Consider the following 18,860-nt stretch of genomic DNA (forward strand, 5'->3'; position numbering starts at 1 on the left):
TATGAGATTATAAACAAATTTGAAGAAAATTCACAACTACACACTGGATTCATATTTTAATCCATGAATATGCTGGATCCTTCAATGTATGTCTTCTTTATGGCCCCTCAATAAAGGTTTACAGTTTTCTTCACAGACATCTTGTACATTTTCTATTACTTACCCTTAGGTACTTTATTTATTTAATGCTATCATAAATGGTCTTTTTTACAAAAACAATCACCTTCTAACTGTAGCTGGCATACAGAAATACAGCTGATTTTTATATTAATTTCATATCCAGGAACAATAAAAACTATTGTGGAAATAAATGAAACAGAACAGAAAAATCAACAAAACCAAAAGTTGGTTATTTGAAGAGGTCAACAAAACTGATACATTTTAGCTAGACAGACCAAAAAAAAAAAAAGAGAGAGAGAGAAAACCCGAACTACAAAAATCGGGAATAAAAGAGGGAACATTATTACCAACATTATCAAAATAAAAAGGAGTATAAAGGAATACTATGAACAAGTGTATGCCCACAAATTAGATAACCCAGTGAAACGGACACACTCCTGGAAAGACACTGGGACGAGCTGAATTGCATCCCCACCCAGAATCAGAAATTCACATGCTGAAGACCTAACCCCCAGCACCTCAGAATGTGACCTTATTTGGAAAAGAGGTTTACCAGCAGTTCACAAAACTCTTCTATTAATGCTAATGTTATCTGTAGGTTCTTTTTGATTTTCTACATTCACAGTTACATCATCCATAGAAAATAGTTTTGTTCCTTCCTTTCTAATCTATTTGCAGCTCATTTCTGTGTTCCTGCCTTACTCCCGTGGCTAGGATCTGGCTGAAGTAATGATAATGGGCATCTGTGTCTTATTCCTCATGTCAGAGCAAAAGTTTTTCATGTTAAACACTGGGCGTCACACTTCTTACAATTTTCGTTTGTTTTAAAGAGATGAGGTCTCTTGCTCTGACATTCAGGGTGGAATATAGTGGTGTGATCACAGCTTACTGCGGCCTTGAACTCCTGGGCTCAAGCTATCCCTGCCTCACCCTCCAAGTAGCTGAGACTACTGGTGCACACCACCATACCCAGGTTGTTACAGCTTTAAAAAAAAAAACTTCCCTGCTATTGTTAGTTTGCTGTAAATTTTTAAAAAAATTTTTTAAACATTATTATACTTTTTTTTTTTTTTTTTTGAGACGGAGTCTCGCTGTGTCGCCCAGGCTGGAGTGCAGTGGCCGGATCTCGGCTCACTGCAAGCTCCACCTCCCGGGTTCCCGCCATTCTCCCGCCTCAGCCTCTGAGTAGCTGGGACTACAGGCGCCCGCCACCGCGCCCGGCTAGTTTTTTTGTATTTTTAGTAGAGACGGGGTTTCACCGTGTTAGCCAGGAGGGTCTCGATCTCCTGACCTCGTGATCCGCCCGCCTCGGCCTCCCAAAGTGCTGGGATTACAGGCTTGAACCACTGCGCCCGGCCTAAACATTATTATACTTTTAAGTTCTAGGGTACATGTGCACAACGTGCAGGTTACATATGTATACATGTGCCATGTTGGTGTACTGTACCCATTAACTCATCATTTACATTAGTTATATCTCCTAATGCAATCCCTCCCCCCCTCCTCCCCACAATAGGACCCGGTGTGTGATGCTCCCCTTCCTGTGTCCAAGTGATCTCATTGTTCAGTTCCCACCTATGAGTGAGAACATGCGGTGGTTGGTTTTCTGTTCTTGTGATAGTTTGCTGAGAATGATGGTTTCCAGCTGCATCCATGTCCCTACAGAACATCATCAAGTGATCTGCCCACTCTGGCCTCCCAAAGTGCTGGGATTACAGGCATGAGCCACTGTGCCCGGCCAAAAAGGCCAAAGTATACCCGAGGATACCAGTACTTCCCTGCTCTATCCAGAGCCTACACAAAGAAAAGTAGCAGAAATGAAAGAAACAAAAAGGGAGAAACAAGAGGGAAAAAAAGAGTTCGGACAGTATCATTTGAACATCTAGATCCAGCCATACGATTTACCTGCAGGCATTTGGTTACACGAATCAATAGATTCTTTTTTGTTTTGTTGGTTTAAGCTGCGTTTCTAACACATGCTCCCAAGGGCCCCAAGGGTGCATTTCTTTCTTGTTTCTGAGCCTTTGTTCCAGTTGCTGCCTTTCACCTTCCAAATGCTATTCACTTTTCAAAGCTAGTTTCAAGAAGGCCTCTATGGAGCATTCCCAAATTACTCCCACTGTCATTTATTTTTATTTTTGACACAGTCTCTTGCTCTGTTGCCCAGGCAGGGGTGCAGTGGCGCCATCTCGGCTCACTGCAACCTCTGCCTCCCAGGTTCAAGCAATTCTCCTGTCTCCATAACCTGAGTAGCTGGGATTACAAGCACGCGCCACCACGCCTGGCTAATTTTTCTATTTTTAGTAGAGACAGGGTTTCACCATATTGGCCAGGCTGGTCTCAAACTCCTGACCTCAAGTGATCCACCTGCCTTGGCCTCCCAAAGTGCTGGGATTACAGGCGTGAGCCACTGCGCCCAGCCACTTATTTTTATTCTTATAAGGGAGGAGACCACCCCTAATATTATCTTATGCCAAATTTCTGCCTCCAAAGAAAGAAGAAGTAAAAACTAAAAGGCAGAAATGAAATCCACAGGCAGACAGCCCGGGCAGCACCCTGGGCCTGGTTAAAGATCGACCCCTGACCTAACCGGTTATGTTATCTATAGATTCCAGACATTGTATGGACAAGCGTTGTGAAAGTCCCTGTCCTGTTCTGTTGCGTTCTGATTACCGGTGCATGCAGCCCCCAGTCACGTACCCCCTGCTTGCTCAATCGATCACGACCCTCTCACACAGACCCCTTTAGAGTTGTGAGCCCTTAAAAGGGACAGGAATTGCTCACTTGGGGAGCTCGGTTGTTGGAGATGTGAGTGTGAGTCTTGCCAAAGCTCCCGGCCAAATAAAGCCCTTCCTTCTTTTTTTTTTTGAGATGGAGTCTTGCTCTGTCGCCCAGGCTGGAGTGCAGTGGCACAATCTTGGCTCACTGCAAGCACCGACTCCTGGGTTCCAGCAATTCTCCTCAGCCTACAGGCTCCCACCACCACGCCCAGCTAATTTTTTGTATTTTTAGTAGAGACAGGGTTTCACCATGTTGGCCAGCATGGTCTCGACCTCCTGACCTTATGATCCACCCGCCTCGGCCTCCCAAAGTGCTGGGATTACAAGTGTGAGCCACTGTGCCCAGCCAGCCCTTCCTTCTTTAACTCAGTGTCTGAGGGGTTTTATCTGCGGCTTCTCCTGCTACATTTATACTCTACTAAAGAGTCTGTGTAACCACAAATATTAGCATATTTTACATAGCTCTTTATGTTAATCTGAACCCACAATCTAGACGAAGACAATCATTCCTCTTATTAAACATGATCCGTACCACCCCACCTTTGTCTTTGATTCACTATTTCCTCTTCCTTCACATCTCCACAGCACCAGCCCTTGAAATTCGGTCTATATCCCAGCTTCTCCAGAAAGTTCTTGATCTCTGGACTCTTAGTTAGATGTATTCACCATTCTCAGAATCCTATAGTATTTCATCTTATCTCTTTAATAACAAACATTTTTTTCTTTCCTGCCAAACTAAATTATTACACTTTAAAGGTAGGGTTTGCATCTTATTCATTTACATGTCATTTTCTCTTGCACAGTTACTGTATGCATTTGCACTACTATATAATATTTGTTGAATGAATATAATTTAGAACAAATACTACGGAAGCCACAGTGCAGACCCAGAACTGGGTTAGGCACTATCGGCAATAAAAGTCATAAAACATGGTCCTTTCCCAGAAATGCAACTGTCTTCTGTTCCCAAATACACTGTAAATTCAGTAAGACTAGATTTACCTCATATACCTCTTTTCAGTCACGACAGTACCTAAGGTAGGCGCATGATAAAACTATGCTGACTCGCACTAAGGTGAAAATTTTCCTGGCCAACAACATTTACCGTGCACCAGTGATCAATGCTTTAGTGTTGAGATCATGATAATTCATTCTAATACAATAAACAGTGCAGTTGTTTTTAGAATAAATTATATTTTAGGGGCCAGGCACAGTGGCTCATGCCTGTAATCCCAGCACTTTGGGAGGCCAGAGTGGGCAGATCACTTGAGGCCAGGAGTTCTAGACCAGCCTGGCCAACATAGCAAAATACCAACTCTAATGAAAAAGGAAAAAAACAAAAATTAGCCAGGTGTGGCAGCACATGCCGGTAATCCCAGGTACTCAGGTGGCTGAGGCAGGAGAATCACTTAAATCTGGGAGGCAGAGATTGAGTGAGCCAAGATTGCACCACTGCACTCCAGTCTGGGCAACAGAGTGAGACTCTGTCTCAAAAAAATAAAATAAAATAGCAGGGCACAGTGGCTCACGCCTGTAATCCCAGCACTTTGGGAGGCTGAGGTAGGCGAATCACCTGAGGTCAAGAGTTCCAGACCAGCCTGACCAAAACCCTGTCTCTACCAAAAATACAAAAAAATTAGCCAGGCATGGTGGTGTGCGCCTGTAATCCCAGCTACTCGGGAGGCTGATGCAGGAGAATCACTCAAACCCAGGAGGCAGAGGTTGCGGTGAGCTGAGATCACGCCATTGCACTCCAGCCTGGGCGACAAGAGTGTAACTCCATCTCAAAAATAAATAAATAAAATAAAATAAAAAGAAAATAATGTATATTTCAAGTCAAAGTAATCTTGGTATCTTTTAAAAAATTAAACATGGTGACTTTCACACATTAAAAATTACACATACATAAAAAGTTAGTCTAAATATGTTTTAAGACGCACGTGTCATTTCCAAAATATTTTTAATATTAACTTGAAACAACACAAGACAAACAGAAAACCAACCTCAGGGCCTGAATGTATAGTCAGGAAACTTTCCACAGCAGTCAAAGTACCTAAAAGAGCAGGAGAAAGGTAAAAAGCAAAATAAAATAAAATCTAAATTATTTAGGGCAAGTAATAATAAACAATGCCTATTCACTTAAAGACTAGCTTTTCTAAGCCTACAGCTGACATAGAAAATCTGTACAGACAACAGTTTTTTTTTTTTTTTTTTTGAGACGGAGTCTGGCTCTGTCGCCCAGGCTGGAGTGCTGTGGCCGGATCTCAGCTCACTGCAAGCTCCACCTCCTGGGTTTACGCCATTCTCCTGCCTCAGCCTCCCGAGTAGCTGGGACTACAGGCGCCCGCCACCTCGCCCGGCTAATTTTTTGTATTTTTTAGTAGAGACGGGGTTTCACCATATTAGCCAGGATGGTCTCGATCTCCTGACCTCGTGATCCGCCCGTCTCGGCCTCCCAAAATGCTGGGATTACAGGCTTGAGCCACCGCGCCCGGCCCAGCCAACAGTTTTATTATGTTTTTGTACCCAGACTTAAGAAGTAGCTATGGCCAGGTAAACCATCAGAAAGAGTAGACTAGCATAAACTCTATTTGCTAGTACTGACAAAATCTTTTCTAGTATTTAAAAACTGATGACAGTAAGAATCTCCCCCAGTAAGGCAACAATTGAGCTCACTCGAATCCTGGTGGCACATGCCTATAATCCCAGCATTTTGGGAGGTCAAGGCAGGAGGGTCACTTTCCTTCCTTCCTTCCTTCCTTTCCTTCCTTTCCTTTCCTTTCCTTTCCTTTCTTCCTTTCTTTCTTTTTTTTTGAGATGGAGTCTGTCTCCCAGGCTGAAGTGCAGTGCAGTGAGTGGCGCGATCTCGGCTCACTGCAAACTCTGCCTCCTGGGTTCAAGCGATTCTCCTGCCTCAGCCCCCTGAGTAGCTGGGATTATAGGCATGCACCACCACAGCCAGCTAATTTTTGCACTTTTAGTAGAGACAGGGTTTCACCATATTGGCCAGGCTGGTCTCGATTTCCTGACCTTGTGATCTGCCCACCTCGGCCTCCCAAAGTGCTGGGATTTCTGGCCCCCAACCTTTTTAGAAACATTAGCCAGCTGCAGTGGCATGTATCTGTAGTCCTAGGGACTACTACTACCCTACTAGGGAGGCTGGGGTAAGACGACTGCTTGAGCCCAGGAGTTCAAGGCTGCAGTGAGCCATGATAGCGCCACTGCACTCCAGCCTAGCCTAGGCGACAGAACAAGAGCTTGTCAAAAAAAAAAAAAAAAAAAGAAAGAAGAAGAAAGAAGTTAGATCCATGGGAATTACTCTGCTTTAAAATATGACAGCTTTCAAGAGGCTTATTAACAGTGGGTTACAATGAATGTATACAAAAACTATCAAAACACCCTTTGTGATAGCTTACAAAACACTAAGACTACTAAAATGAAATAAAAATAAGTATAAAATAAAAATTGGAAACCAAGCCAGGAAAAAGGAGACATCAAGTATATTAACCACGAAGACTAATATACAGGCATAGTGGTTAAGTATTTAATTAATTATTGAGTTTCTCAAGAACAATGAGGCAAAAGAAAAATATAATGGCTGGCTAATTCTCAAAATCTGATAAATGAAATATATTCATTCCTTAAGTGACAATGTTCCTGCTTTTAATTCTAAGAGAAAATTAAAACATGGGGCCTTACAAAGTTGACACCAAGCAAAATAATAAATAACCACATAATCAACAAAGCTGTTACAGCAGAAAAGAACTACAGCCAGGTGAATGTCCTTAGTCTGACCACAGACAAAAATAAAAAACAGATCATTTAAGTATAACCCACTAGAGGCGATTCTGATGGTTACTAAAAGAATGTGGCCTGGGTATGTGGCTCTGTGATCTAACCCCATCCACAGAAAGAACACAGAACACCTAAAGCAGTCATCTACTAAAAATGGACCACCTGCATCAACGATCAGCTGGGGTCCTTGCTAAAACGCTGACTTCTAGCTTTCAGTATCTGAAAAAAATGTTCAGCCGGGCGCGGTGGCTCAAGCCTGTAATCCCAGCACTTTGGGAGGCCGAGACGGGCGGATCACGAGGTCAGGAGATCGAGACCATCCTGGCTAACACCGTGAAACCCTGTCTCTACTAAAAAATACAAAAAACTAGCCGGGCGACGTGGCGGGCGCCTGTAGTCCCAGCTGCTCGGGAGGCTGAGGCAGGAGAATGGCTTAAACCCAGGAGGCGGAGCTTGCAGTGAGCTGAGATCCGGCCACTGCACTCCAGCCTGGGCGGCAGAGCGAGACTCCGTCTCAAAAAATAAATAAATAAATAAATAAATAAATAAAATGAAAAAAATGTTCAAACAAACCTTAAACTAGTATTTCTCCCTTACGAAGGAAAAAAAGTCTTATTCAAATAAAAGCAGAGAACAACCTCAAGAAACAGGATTATCATGAAGAAAACCTCTAAACTTCACAGACTTTTAAAGAATTATTTTAGGCCGGGCGCGGTGGCTCAAGCCTGTAATCCCAGCACTTTGGGAGGCCGAGACGGGCGGATCACGAGGTCAGGAGATCAAGACCATCCTGGCTAACACAGTGAAACCCCGTCTCTGCTAAAAAATACAAAAAAAAACTAGCCGGGCGGGGTGGCGGGCGCCTGTAGTCCCAGCTACTCGGGAGGCTGAGGCAGGAGAATAGCGTGAACCCGGGAGGCGGAGCTTGCAGTGAGCTGAGATCCGGCCACTGCACTCCAGCCTGGGCGACAGAGCAAGACTCCGTCTCAAAAAAAAAAAAAAAAAGAATATTTTATTAAATGGAGACATATTAGGTCTAAGGATTGGAACACTGAATATTTTGAAGATGTTCAATTCACATTTCCCTTTTTAATTGGAATGGTTCTAGTGTTTAACCATTCATTAAGTATGATACAGGCTACTGCCTTCTGACATTCATTCATTCATTCATTCATTCATTTATTTGAGACGGAGTCTTGCTCTGTCGCCTAGGCTTGAGTGCAGTGGCGTGATCTCGGCTCACTGCAACCTCCGCCTCCTGGGTTCAAGCGATTCTCCTGCCTCAGCCTCTCGAGTAGCTGGGACTACAGGCGGCTGCCAACCATGCCCGGCTAAGTTTTTTTTTTTGTATTTTTAGTAGAGACAATGTTTCACCACGATGGCCAGGCTGGTCTCAAATTCCTGACCTCAGGTGATCCGCCGGCCTTGGCCTCCCAGAGTGCTGGGATTACAGGCGTGAGCCACTGCACCTGGCTCCTTTTCTTTCTTTTTCTTTTCTTTTCTTTCTTTCTTTCTTTTCTTTCTTTTCTTTCTTCCTTTCCTTCCTTCCCTTCCTTCCTTTCTTTCTTTCTTTCTTTCTTTCTTTCTTTCTTTTCTCTCTCTCTCTCTTTCTTTTTTTTTTTGTTGTTGTTGTTGTTGAGACAGAGTCTCGCTCTGTCGCTCAGGCTGGAGTGCAGAGGCGCGATCTCGGCTCACTGCAACCTCCGCCTCCCGGGTTCAAGCGATTCTCCTGCCTCAGCCTCCCGAGTAGCTGGGACCACAGGCGCCTGCCACCATGCCTGGCTAAGTTTTTTTTTTTTTGTATTTTTAGTAGAGACAATGTTTCACCACATTGGCCAGGCTGGTCTTGAACTCCTGACCTCAGGTGATCCAACCGCCTTGGCCTCCCAAAGTGCTGGGATTATAGGCATGAGCCACCATGCCCAGCCCTGAAATTTATTATGTAAGAAACTATTCTATTCCTAAAAATGTAAAATCACTAAATGGTGTGAATTCTCAATTTTCAAATCATTTTTTGAGATGGGCATATAGCTGCTCACCTGTGATATGATTATATAACTTCCCAATGCTAAACCTTGGTCTCAATACATTGTTCCTCTAAAATGCCACTGGATGAGCTGGGCACGGTGCCTCACGTCTGTAATCCTAGCACTCTGCCAGGCCAAGGTGGGAGGATCACCTGAGGTCAGGAGTTCAAGACCAGCTTAGGCAACATAGGGAGACCCCATCTCTACAAAAATTTTATAAAATTAGTTGGGTATGGTGGCATAAGCCTGCAGTCCTAGCTACTTAGGAGGTTGTGGAGGGAGCACTGCCTGAGCCCAGGCGTTCGTTACAGTGAGCTATGGCACAGCAAGATCCTGTCTCTTAAAAAACTTTAAATGGCACTGGATTATTAAAATTTTATATAGTATTTTCTTTTTACTTCTAATTTCACAAGCAAGCAAGATCTGTAGTTTGTGTGTGTGTGCTATCTTTGTTGGACTTTGGTTTCACAGTTATGCTAACTTTTTAATATACGCTGGAACATTTTCCAGTTTTTAAAGTCTAGAACACTTTATATGGCACTGAAGTTACCTGTTTCAGGTTTGTTTTTTGTTTTGTTGTTGTTGTTGCTTTTGCTTTTTCTCTAAGAGAGAAGGTCTCACTCTGTAACCCAGGCTAGAGTGCAGTGGTGCAATCATAGCTTACTATAGCCTCAAACTCCTGGGCTCAAGTGATCCTCCCACCTTAGCCTCCTGAGGAGCTGGGACTGACTACAGGTGTGCACCACCACATTTGGCTAATTTTTTATTTTATTTTTTAGAGACGGGTCTTGCTATGTTGCCCAGGCTGGTCCTGAGCTCTTGGCCTCGAGAGATCCTGCTGCCTCAAGCTCCCAAGTAGCTAAGACTTGGCAGCAAGCCACCACGCCCTGCTCAGGTAATTTCCTAAACCAGACACTCTGAAATATGCAAAACATTAGTAACTTCACATGTTTTATTGTAACATTGATTATCTTATCCATGATTAAATAACTGTCTCCAATTCTGTGTTCAATGCTTTCTAGCTTTGATGGTTAAAAATGTAAAACCTTTTAAAACTATAATATACAAATTATGCTTTAAAATGTGCTGATTCCTAAACAAAGCAAGCTTGAATTTATAATGGTTGCCAAAGGTGTTTTCCAGAAATTTTACAGCTCAAACCAAACTATACTGAGACAATAATATATCACTGTAAAATACAGTATTATCCATGTCTCAACAATAGTCTCAATAGCATTAGAAGTGCAGCTATATTAACAACAAAACGTGTGTTTTAATATTACTCATTTACGGCTATGTTTGTTTTTTCAACTAGATTTTAGTTCACCACAGTTACAAACATGAAGCCCTTGCACTGGACTGTTAAGTTCCATGATTGCTTATTGATCAATAATTACCATTCATTTTATTCCTGGTATATATTACTCCCAGATCTGCTGGAATGGAGTCAAAGCCACTGCTTCCAATGATATAAACCCCTTTGTCTGCAGCTTTCTCATGATACTTCAATTGCATTAGTTCCAGAAACTAAAAAATCCAGGATAAGAATTTTAATTAGAGTTATGCAGAAAGACATAGACCAGTATTAAATAATTTATCTTTAAAAACACAGCAATCAAACTTTGAAAATGCTAACCAGTGTGGCTCTGCAGCAAAATATTAACTGTCAAAATATTTTTTCACTTATTCAGAAAATACAGCACCTACTGTGTACCAGATGGCATGGAAGATATGCTCACCTGACTATGACACTTAATTTTTTTAGAATGACTTTTAAATATAAAAGTAATGCCTATTATAAAAATTAAATAAAACATAAAAAATAGAAAGCAAAAAAAATTACCCCAAACAGCATTACCCAGATGAACATCGTCACAGACACAGAGCTCTGCACACGTACAGACAGACAGCAGGAACGGAGATGACGGCAGAGGGCACAGGGGAATAATGTCCGCTCTGCTCTTCCGCCTGTTTTTAGAAATTACTCTTTAAAAACAAAGTAAGATTTACAGAAAAATGGAATAGGAGAGAGTTCCCAAGTACCCTGCAGACCAGTTTTCTCTATTTTTAACATCTTTTACATGAACGGTTGTTACAGTTAATGAACCAATACTGACATATGATTTAATTCACGATAGCTCACAGTTCATTCTGATTCCCTTAGTTTTTACTGAACCCCTTTTTCTGCTCCAGGATCCCATCCAGGATGACAGTCGGTTGTGATGTTTCCTTCAGCTTCTTTTGGCTGCGACAGTTTCCCACACCTTCCTTGTCTCTGATAACCTTGATGGTTTTGAGGAGTGCTGGTCAGGCATTTTGTAGAGTGCCCGCTACTGGAATTTGTCTCATGTTTTTCTCATTATTAAACTGGGGTTATGGGTTTTGGAAAGAGACCACGGGTTAAAGTGCTATTCATTTCATATCATTTCATATCATATCATATCATATCATATCATATCAGGACTACGCACTGTCAACATGATTTACCAGGGTTAACGCTGACTTGAACACCTGGTCGAGGCAGTGTTCTTCAGGTTTCTCCACTGTCAATTTATGCTCCCTCTCCCAGAAGGTGACACACATACACAATCACACCTGTTCAGGCACAGACACAGACACAAACACACACCACATACACACACACTCATTCATGCACATACACAAACACGAACACAATCACACGCCCATTTGCTCATGCACACACAAACACATTTGCTCATGCACAAACACGTTAACAGTCACACTAACACAGTTACACTCACACATACACACACATTAACACACTCAGTCACACACACAGCTGCTTGCACATCAATGTGGAGAAGCTACATAAATCATCTGGAATTCTTCCACACAGAAGATTTGTCTCTTCTCATCCCCTGCCCTTTTTGTTTTGTTGTGTTTTGAGACGGAGTCTCGCACTGTTGCCTGCGCTGGAGTGCAGTGGCGCAATCTCGGCTCACTGCAACCTCCACCTCCCAGGTTCAAGCGATTCTGCTGCCTCAGCTTCCCAAGTAGCTGGGATTATAGGCACCTGCCACCACACCCAGCTAATTTTGCATTTTTAGTGGAAACAGGGTTTCTCCATGTTGGTCAGGCTGGTCTCAAACTCCTGACCTCAGGTGATCCACCTGCTTCGGCCTCCCAAAGTGCTGAGATTACATCCCCTGCCCATTTAAAAAATAAATTGTCTTTATCATTGACTTGTAAAAATTCTTTATATATTCTGGGTTTTTTTGTTTTTTTGTTTGAGACGGAGTCCCGCTCTGTCACCAGGCTGGAGTGCAGTAGCATGATCTTGGCTCACTGCAACCTCTGCCTCCCAGGTTGAAATGATTCTCTTGCCTCAGCCTCCCGAGTAGCTGGGACTACAGGTGTGCGTCACCATGCCCAGATAATTTTTGTATTTTTAATAGAGATGGGGTTTCACCATGTTGGCCAGGATGGTCTCGATCTCTTGACCTCGTGATCTGCCTGCCTCGGCCTCCCAAAGCACTGGGATTACAGGCGTGAGCCACCGAGTCCAGCCCTCTGGTTCTTTATTAGGTTTCTTGTTGTTGTTTTGAGACAGGATCTCACTCTGTTGCCCAGGGTGGAGTGCAGTGGCTCAATCTTGGCTCACTGCAGCCTCCACCTCCTGGGTTCAAGTGATTCTCATGCCTCAGCCTTCTGAGTAGCTGGGATTGCAGACATTCACCACCAAACCTGGCTGATTTTTGTATTTTTAGTAGAGAAGGGGTTTCGCCATGTTGGCCAGGCTGGCCTCAAACTCCTGGCCTCAAGCGATCCACCCACTTTGGCTTCCCAGAGTGCTGGGATTACAGGCATGAGTCAACGTGCCCAACCCCTTATTAGGTTTTGATGTTATGGCTGGGCACAGTGGCTCATACCTGTAATCCCAGCATTCTGGGAGGCCGATGCGGGTGGATTACTCGAGGCCAGGAGTTCGAGACCAGCCTGGCCAACAAGGTGAAACCCTGTCTCTACTAAAAATACAAAAATTAGTCAGGTGTGGTGGTATGCACCTGTACCCCCAGCTACTCAGGAGGGTGAGGCGGGAGAATTGCTTGAACCCAGGTGGCAGGGGTTACAGTGAGCCAAGATCGTACCACTGCACTCCAGCCTGGGCGACAGAGAGAGACCCTGTATCCAAAAAAAAAAAAAAAAAAAACCAAGAGATTTGATACTACTTTTATGATAGTTTATAGATGACTTAAAAGGTTTTCACCATTTTCTATGCTCTTGGTTATTTTTTTTTGTATAAAAACGGCATATTCTGTATTTTGCATACTTTAATTTCAGAACAAAATGAAGAAAATAAAATAAACCACAACACACAACATCCAATCCTGCTGTCAGAGTAGAGAGGGAATGGGGCTTGACACCCTTGGTTTCCTGCCTTCAACAAAAGGACAGGAGAGGAGAAACAACACTAGACATCAGCAGGGGGAGCCAGGTGGGACAGGGGCACTTGAGGCTGCAGTGGGAGCCACAGGGACACTATACAAGGGCACAAGTTTTCCAACTATGAACTTCTAACCTAATCGACTTCTTCCATGCGAGACGCATCCTCATCGCCCTCAAGAGGGGGCATCTCATCAGGAACTGCAGCACTGGGTTCCTCTGCTGCCACTTCATCTTCATCAATACCTAGACCTAGCTTGATCATGCGGTAGATGCGGTTGGAGTGGGTCTGGGGATCCTCAAGGGAAAAGCCTGAAGAGAGCAGGGCGGTTTCAAACAGCAGCACCACCAGGTCCTTAACTGCCTTATCATTCTTGTCGGCCTCAGCCTTCTGCCGCAGAGTCTCCACAATGGGGTGGTCGGGGTTGATCTCCAGGTGCTTTTTGGCCATCATATAGCCCATAGTGGAGTTGTCCCGAAGTGCCTGGGCTTTCATGATCCGCTCCATATTGGCTGTCCAGCCATAGGTGCTGGTCACAATGCAGCAGGGTGAAGACACAAGCCTATTGGAGATTGTCACCTTCTCAACCTTCTTATCTAAGATTTCTTTCATGAGCTTGCAAAGGTTCTCAAACTTTGCCTTGCTCTCTTCCATCTTTTTCTTCTCCTCCTCATCCTCAGGCAGCTCCAGACCCTCCTTGGTAACTGAGACCAGGCTCTTCCCATCAAACTCCTTGAGCTGCTGCACACAGTACTCGTCAATGGGCTCGGTCATATATACCACCTCGAAGCCCCGTTTCCGCACTCGCTCCACAAAAGCTGAGTTGGCCACCTGCTCTTTGCTCTCACCAGTGATGTAATAGATGGACTTCTGTGTCTCCTTCATGCGAGAAACATACTCTGACAAAGATGTCATCTCATCTCCAGACTGGGAGGTGTGATAGCGCAGCAGCTCAGTCAGGCGGCGGCGGTTAGTGGAGTCCTCATGGATTCCAAGCTTGAGATTTTTAGAGAATGCCTCATAGAATTTCTTGTAATTCTCCTTGTCTTCTGCCAGCTCAGAGAAGAGCTCAAGACATTTCTTAACAATGTTTTTACGAATGACTTTCAAGATTTTGCTCTGCTGGAGCATTTCTCGGGAGATGTTCAGGGGCAGATCCTCAGAGTCAACCACACCACGAATAAAATTGAGATACTCTGGTATTAACTCATCACAGCTGTCCATGATGAACACACGACGGACATAGAGTTTGATGTTGTTCTTTTTCTTCTTGTTTTCAAAAAGGTCAAAGGGAGCCCGACGAGGAATGAATAGCAATGCCCTGAATTCCAACTGACCTTCTACAGAAAAGTGCTTGACTGCCAAGTGGTCTTCCCAGTCATTGGTGAGGCTCTTGTAGAATTCTCCATACTCCTCTTGGGTGATGTCATCAGGGTTTCCAGTCCAAATAGGCTTGGTCTTGTTTAGCTCTTCCTGATCAATGTATTTCTCTTTGATCTTCTTAGTTTTCTTCTTCTTATCCTTACCACTGTCATCCTCCTCATCTGAACCCACATCTTCGATCTTGGGCTTTTCTTCATCATCTTTATCTTCTTCTTCTTTCTCACCTTTCTCTTCCTCTGTCTCATCATCACTAATTTCCTTCTCTCGCTCCTTCTCCAAATAAAGGGTGATGGGATAGCCTATGAACTGAGAGTGCTTCTTCACTACTTCTTTGACCCGCCTCTCTTCTAAGTACTCTGTCTGATCTTCTTTAAGATGGAGGATCACTTTGGTACCTCTGCCAATGGGCTCACCATGGTCAGCCCGCACAGTGAAGGAACCTCCAGCAGAAGACTCCCAAGCATACTGTTCATCATCGTTGTGCTTTGTGATCACAACCACTTTCTCTGCCACCAGGTAGGCAGAATAAAAGCCAACACCAAACTGTCCAATCATGGAGATGTCTGCACCAGCCTGAAGAGCCTCCATGAATGCTTTGGTACGAGACTTGGCAATGGTTCCCAAATTATTTGTGAGATCAGCTTTGGTCGTGTCAATGCCTGTGTCTACCAAAGTCAGGGTACGTTCCTGAGGGTTGGGGATGATGTCAATTTTCAGCTCTTTACCACTGTCCAACTTCGAAGGGTCTGTTAGGCTCTCATAGCGAATCTTGTCCAAGGCATCAGAAGCATTAGAGATCAACTCCCGAAGGAAAATCTCCTTGTTGGAATAGAAGGTATTGATGATGAGAGACATGAGTTGGGCAATTTCTGCCTGAAAGGCAAAAGTCTCCACCTCCTCCTCTCCATGGTGCACTTCCTCAGGCATCTTGAAAAAAAACGCTTACACGTACTAGAGAACAACGTGGGCTCGGTTTCTGATAACCAGGAGGCACAAACGCTGCGCCGGAGTGACTAGAGCTGCTCTTGGTTATTTTAAATAACACAGGAATTGCTTTTGCTTTTGTTTTGTGTTTTTGAAGACAGGGTCTCACTACATTGCCCAGGCTGGAGTGCAGTGGCGTGATCATAGCTCACTGCAGTCTTGACCTCCCAGGCTCAAGTGATCTTCCTGTCTCAGTCTCCTCAGTAGGTGGGACCACAGGTGTGTGCCACCAACTCCTGGCTAATTTTTTAATTCACGGGCTCAAGTCATCCTCCCAAAGTGCTCCCAAAGTGCTAGGATAACAGGTGTGCGCCCCCTCATCTGGCCTTTTTTTTTTTTTTTTTTAATTTGTTTCCTCCTCCTTCTTCAATCAATTTGGTAATTTACACTTTCTCAGTATTTTCCAGTATTTTACCAATTGATAAAACTGCAAATACATATTAATATCATATTGGCACACTGATGATGATAATCAGTAGTTACTAGAGAGACACGAGGTTACCATTTTAAAGGCTGAAGAAGAGCTTAATACCTGTTAACACATAACTTCCTGTGGTCAGGCAAACCTCAATTGAAGACCTAGTTCTTCTACTTACTAGGTGCATTACTGAGCCAGTTATTTAAGCTTCCTCGGCTTTAATTTCCTCATCTATAAAAAATGGAGGAAGATAACTACTCTATAGGTATTTTTTAAAGTTACATAAAACACTTAGTACAATGTTGGGCATATGGTAAGCATTCAATAAATGTGAACATTTAAAATCTTTAGGTTGATTTTACACTAGTGAACTTTACCTTTATTTTTATGTAACGTTATAAAGGTAACTGATTTTTTTTTTTTTTTTTTTTTTTTGAGGCAGAGTCTCGCTCTTCGCCCAGGCTGGAGTGCAGTGGCGTGGTCTCGGCTCACTGCAAGCTCCGCCTCCCGGGTTCACGCCATTCTCCTGCCTCAGCCTCCCAAGTAGCTGGGACTAGAGGCACCAGCCACCATGCCCGGCTAATTTTTTGTATTTTTAGTAGACATGGGGTTTCACCGTGTTAGCCAGGATGGTCTCGATCTCCTGACCTCATGATCCGCCCGCCTCGGCCTCCCAAAGTGCTGGGATTGCAGGCGTGAGCCACCGTGCCCGGTCTAAAGGTACCTGGTTTTTAAAAGGGAATTCAAAATTAAAACCTTACAGAAGTGAGATTCTAAGTGTTATGTACAGTCCGCTATTTTAATTGATTCAGTTTAAAGCATGAAGTAGCTATCATAAACACAGACCTAAAAGAAATGATGTTGTAGAGAGGAAAAAAATTCAAGAAAACTGAAGCTAAGACCTTACCATCGGTGCTCTCCTTTGAGCTATCAATGGAATACCAAAGGCATACCATCTCTGAATGCTAGAAAGGAGTTGTCGGCTTCTCAATATGTCTGCACAATTGCACTAAATATTTCCACTTCATGAAACAGAAATGTATGTGTTAATTCTACGTTGTTTCCTTTTCATTTTATATACCTGAGGTTCTCCACTGATGTCGATACAACTGGCTCCATTTTCAATACACGCTTTTATTACAGGTTCTCCATAAAATCGATACTAGGGAAATAAGAAGAAAGAGGTTTACTCTTGCTTGACAAGTTTAACTGAATAAAATGCCATCTAATCCTGGAAGTAAACGGTCCTAGTTATCAAGAAATCATCTGCTAATAAAATAGCCTAAAGATAAATTGAAAAGTGGGCAGGCACGGTGGCTCACACCTGTAATCCCAGAACTTTGGGTAGGCCGAGGCAGGTGGATCACTTGAGGTCAGGAGTTTGAGATCAGCCTGGCCAACATGGTGAAATCCCATCTCGACTGAAAATACAAAAATTAGCCGGGCATGATGGTGCGCACATGTAGTCCCAGCTACTTGGGAGGCTGAGGCAGGAGAATGATTTGAGCCTTGGAGGTGGAGCTTACAGTGCGCCAAGATAGCGCCACTGCCCTCCAGCCTGGGCAACAGAGTGAGACCCTGTCTCAAAAACAAAAAGATAAATTGAGAAAATAAGATAACTGCATAAAAATACCTCGCACAGTGTGAATAAATAAAGGCATGATGGAATTACAGAGGAATGTATGCTTACCTCTACCTGAAGACAAAAGGGAATATTTCATACAAGGGATTCCCTTGTGTTGAACCCTAAAGAAAAAATAAAAATTTTCCAGGAAAAAGAAAAATCCAGATATAGGAAAAAGTAAATGCAGAGGTGAAGAAAGAGGAGTTGTTCCTGTTACTTGAAGCAGGAATCAAATACACTGGAGTAGGAAGTGGAAAGAGATTAGTCTGAAAAGGCAGGCTACGGCCACATCAGGAAGGACACCATGTGCTATGCTAACAAGTTTCAACTTTATCCTTTCTAGTTTACTTGGCTTTCCTGGAGAATTTTAAACAGGATTGTGGTATAAGACTTACAGCACAGATGATACACTAAAGATGAGACATACAATACTAAAAAGGCGGAAATGACTGGATTTCCAGACTAGCTGGGCTGAACATGGGGGCCAAGAACCCGTGGTACCACTGGCCAAAATTAAAAACAAACAGGGCCGGGCGCGGTGGCTCAAGCCTGTAATCCCAGCACTTTGGGAGGCCGAGACGGGTGGATCATGAGGTCAGGAGATTGAGACTATCCTGGCTAATACGGTGAAACCCCGTCTCTACTAAAAAAATACAAAAAACTAGCCGGGCGACGAGGCGGGCGCCTGTAGTCCCAGCTACTCGGGAGGCTGAGGCAGGAGAATGGCGTGAACCCGGGAGGCGGAGCTTGCAGTGAGCTGAGAGCCGGCCACTGCACTCCAGCCTGGGTGGCAGAGCAAGACTCCGTCTCAAAAAAAAAAAAATAAAAATTTTCCAGGAAAAAGAAAAATCCAGATATAGGAAAAAGTAAATGCAGAGGTGAAGAAAGAGGAGTTGTTCCTGTTACTTGAAGCAGGAATCAAATACACTGGAGTAGGAAGTGGAAAGAGATTAGTCTGAAAAGGCAGGCTACGGCCACATCAGGAAGGACACCATGTGCTATGCTAACAAGTTTCAACTTTATCCTTTCTAGTTTACTTGGCTTTCCTGGAGAATTTTAAACAGGATTGTGGTATAAGACTTACAGCACAGATGATACACTAAAGATGAGACATACAATACTAAAAAGGCGGAAATGACTGGATTTCCAGACTAGCTGGGCTGAACATGGGGGCCAAGAACCCGTGGTACCACTGGCCAAAATTAAAAACAAACAGGGCCGGGCGCGGTGGCTCAAGCCTGTAATCCCAGCACTTTGGGAGGCCGAGACGGGTGGATCATGAGGTCAGGAGATTGAGACTATCCTGGCTAATACGGTGAAACCC

At 43.7% G+C, this 18,860-nt stretch overlaps 2 protein-coding genes across 4 annotated transcripts in view; both read right to left on the reverse strand.

The window, feature by feature from the left end:
• The window catches only part of SCCPDH (saccharopine dehydrogenase (putative)), a 50,171-nt gene that overhangs the window by 12,956 nt on the left and 18,355 nt on the right, over positions 1 to 18,860 (reverse strand). The window contains exons 3-5 of one of the 3 annotated variants that reach the window (XM_033195916.1): positions 16,994 to 17,074; positions 10,120 to 10,249; positions 4,904 to 4,953 (exon numbers count right to left, since the gene is read on the reverse strand). The exons of 1 other annotated variant lie outside the window; for it this stretch is intronic. In XM_033195916.1, the coding sequence (XP_033051807.1) occupies positions 4,904 to 4,953; positions 10,120 to 10,249; positions 16,994 to 17,074 (261 nt within the window). The remainder of the gene's footprint in view (positions 1 to 4,903; positions 4,954 to 10,119; positions 10,250 to 16,993; positions 17,075 to 18,860) is intronic. One more of the 3 variants, XM_033195917.1, reaches the window with a different exon arrangement.
• Positions 12,972 to 15,539, reverse strand: LOC117074457 (heat shock protein HSP 90-beta-like). The gene has a single exon (XM_033195915.1). The coding sequence runs from the start codon at positions 15,435 to 15,437 to the stop codon at positions 13,263 to 13,265; it is 2,175 nt and encodes a 724-aa protein (XP_033051806.1). The 5' UTR covers positions 15,438 to 15,539; the 3' UTR covers positions 12,972 to 13,262.

This window comes from Trachypithecus francoisi, unplaced genomic scaffold (genome assembly GCF_009764315.1).
Source record: "Trachypithecus francoisi isolate TF-2019V2 unplaced genomic scaffold, Tfra_2.0 Lachesis_group5, whole genome shotgun sequence".
Taxonomy (NCBI): Eukaryota; Metazoa; Chordata; class Mammalia; order Primates; family Cercopithecidae; genus Trachypithecus; species Trachypithecus francoisi.

Coding starts and splice junctions, on each gene's coding strand:
- LOC117074457 (XM_033195915.1), bottom strand. CDS start 15,437: ATGCCTGAGGAAGTGCACCATGGAGAGGAGGAGGTGGAGACTTTTGCC.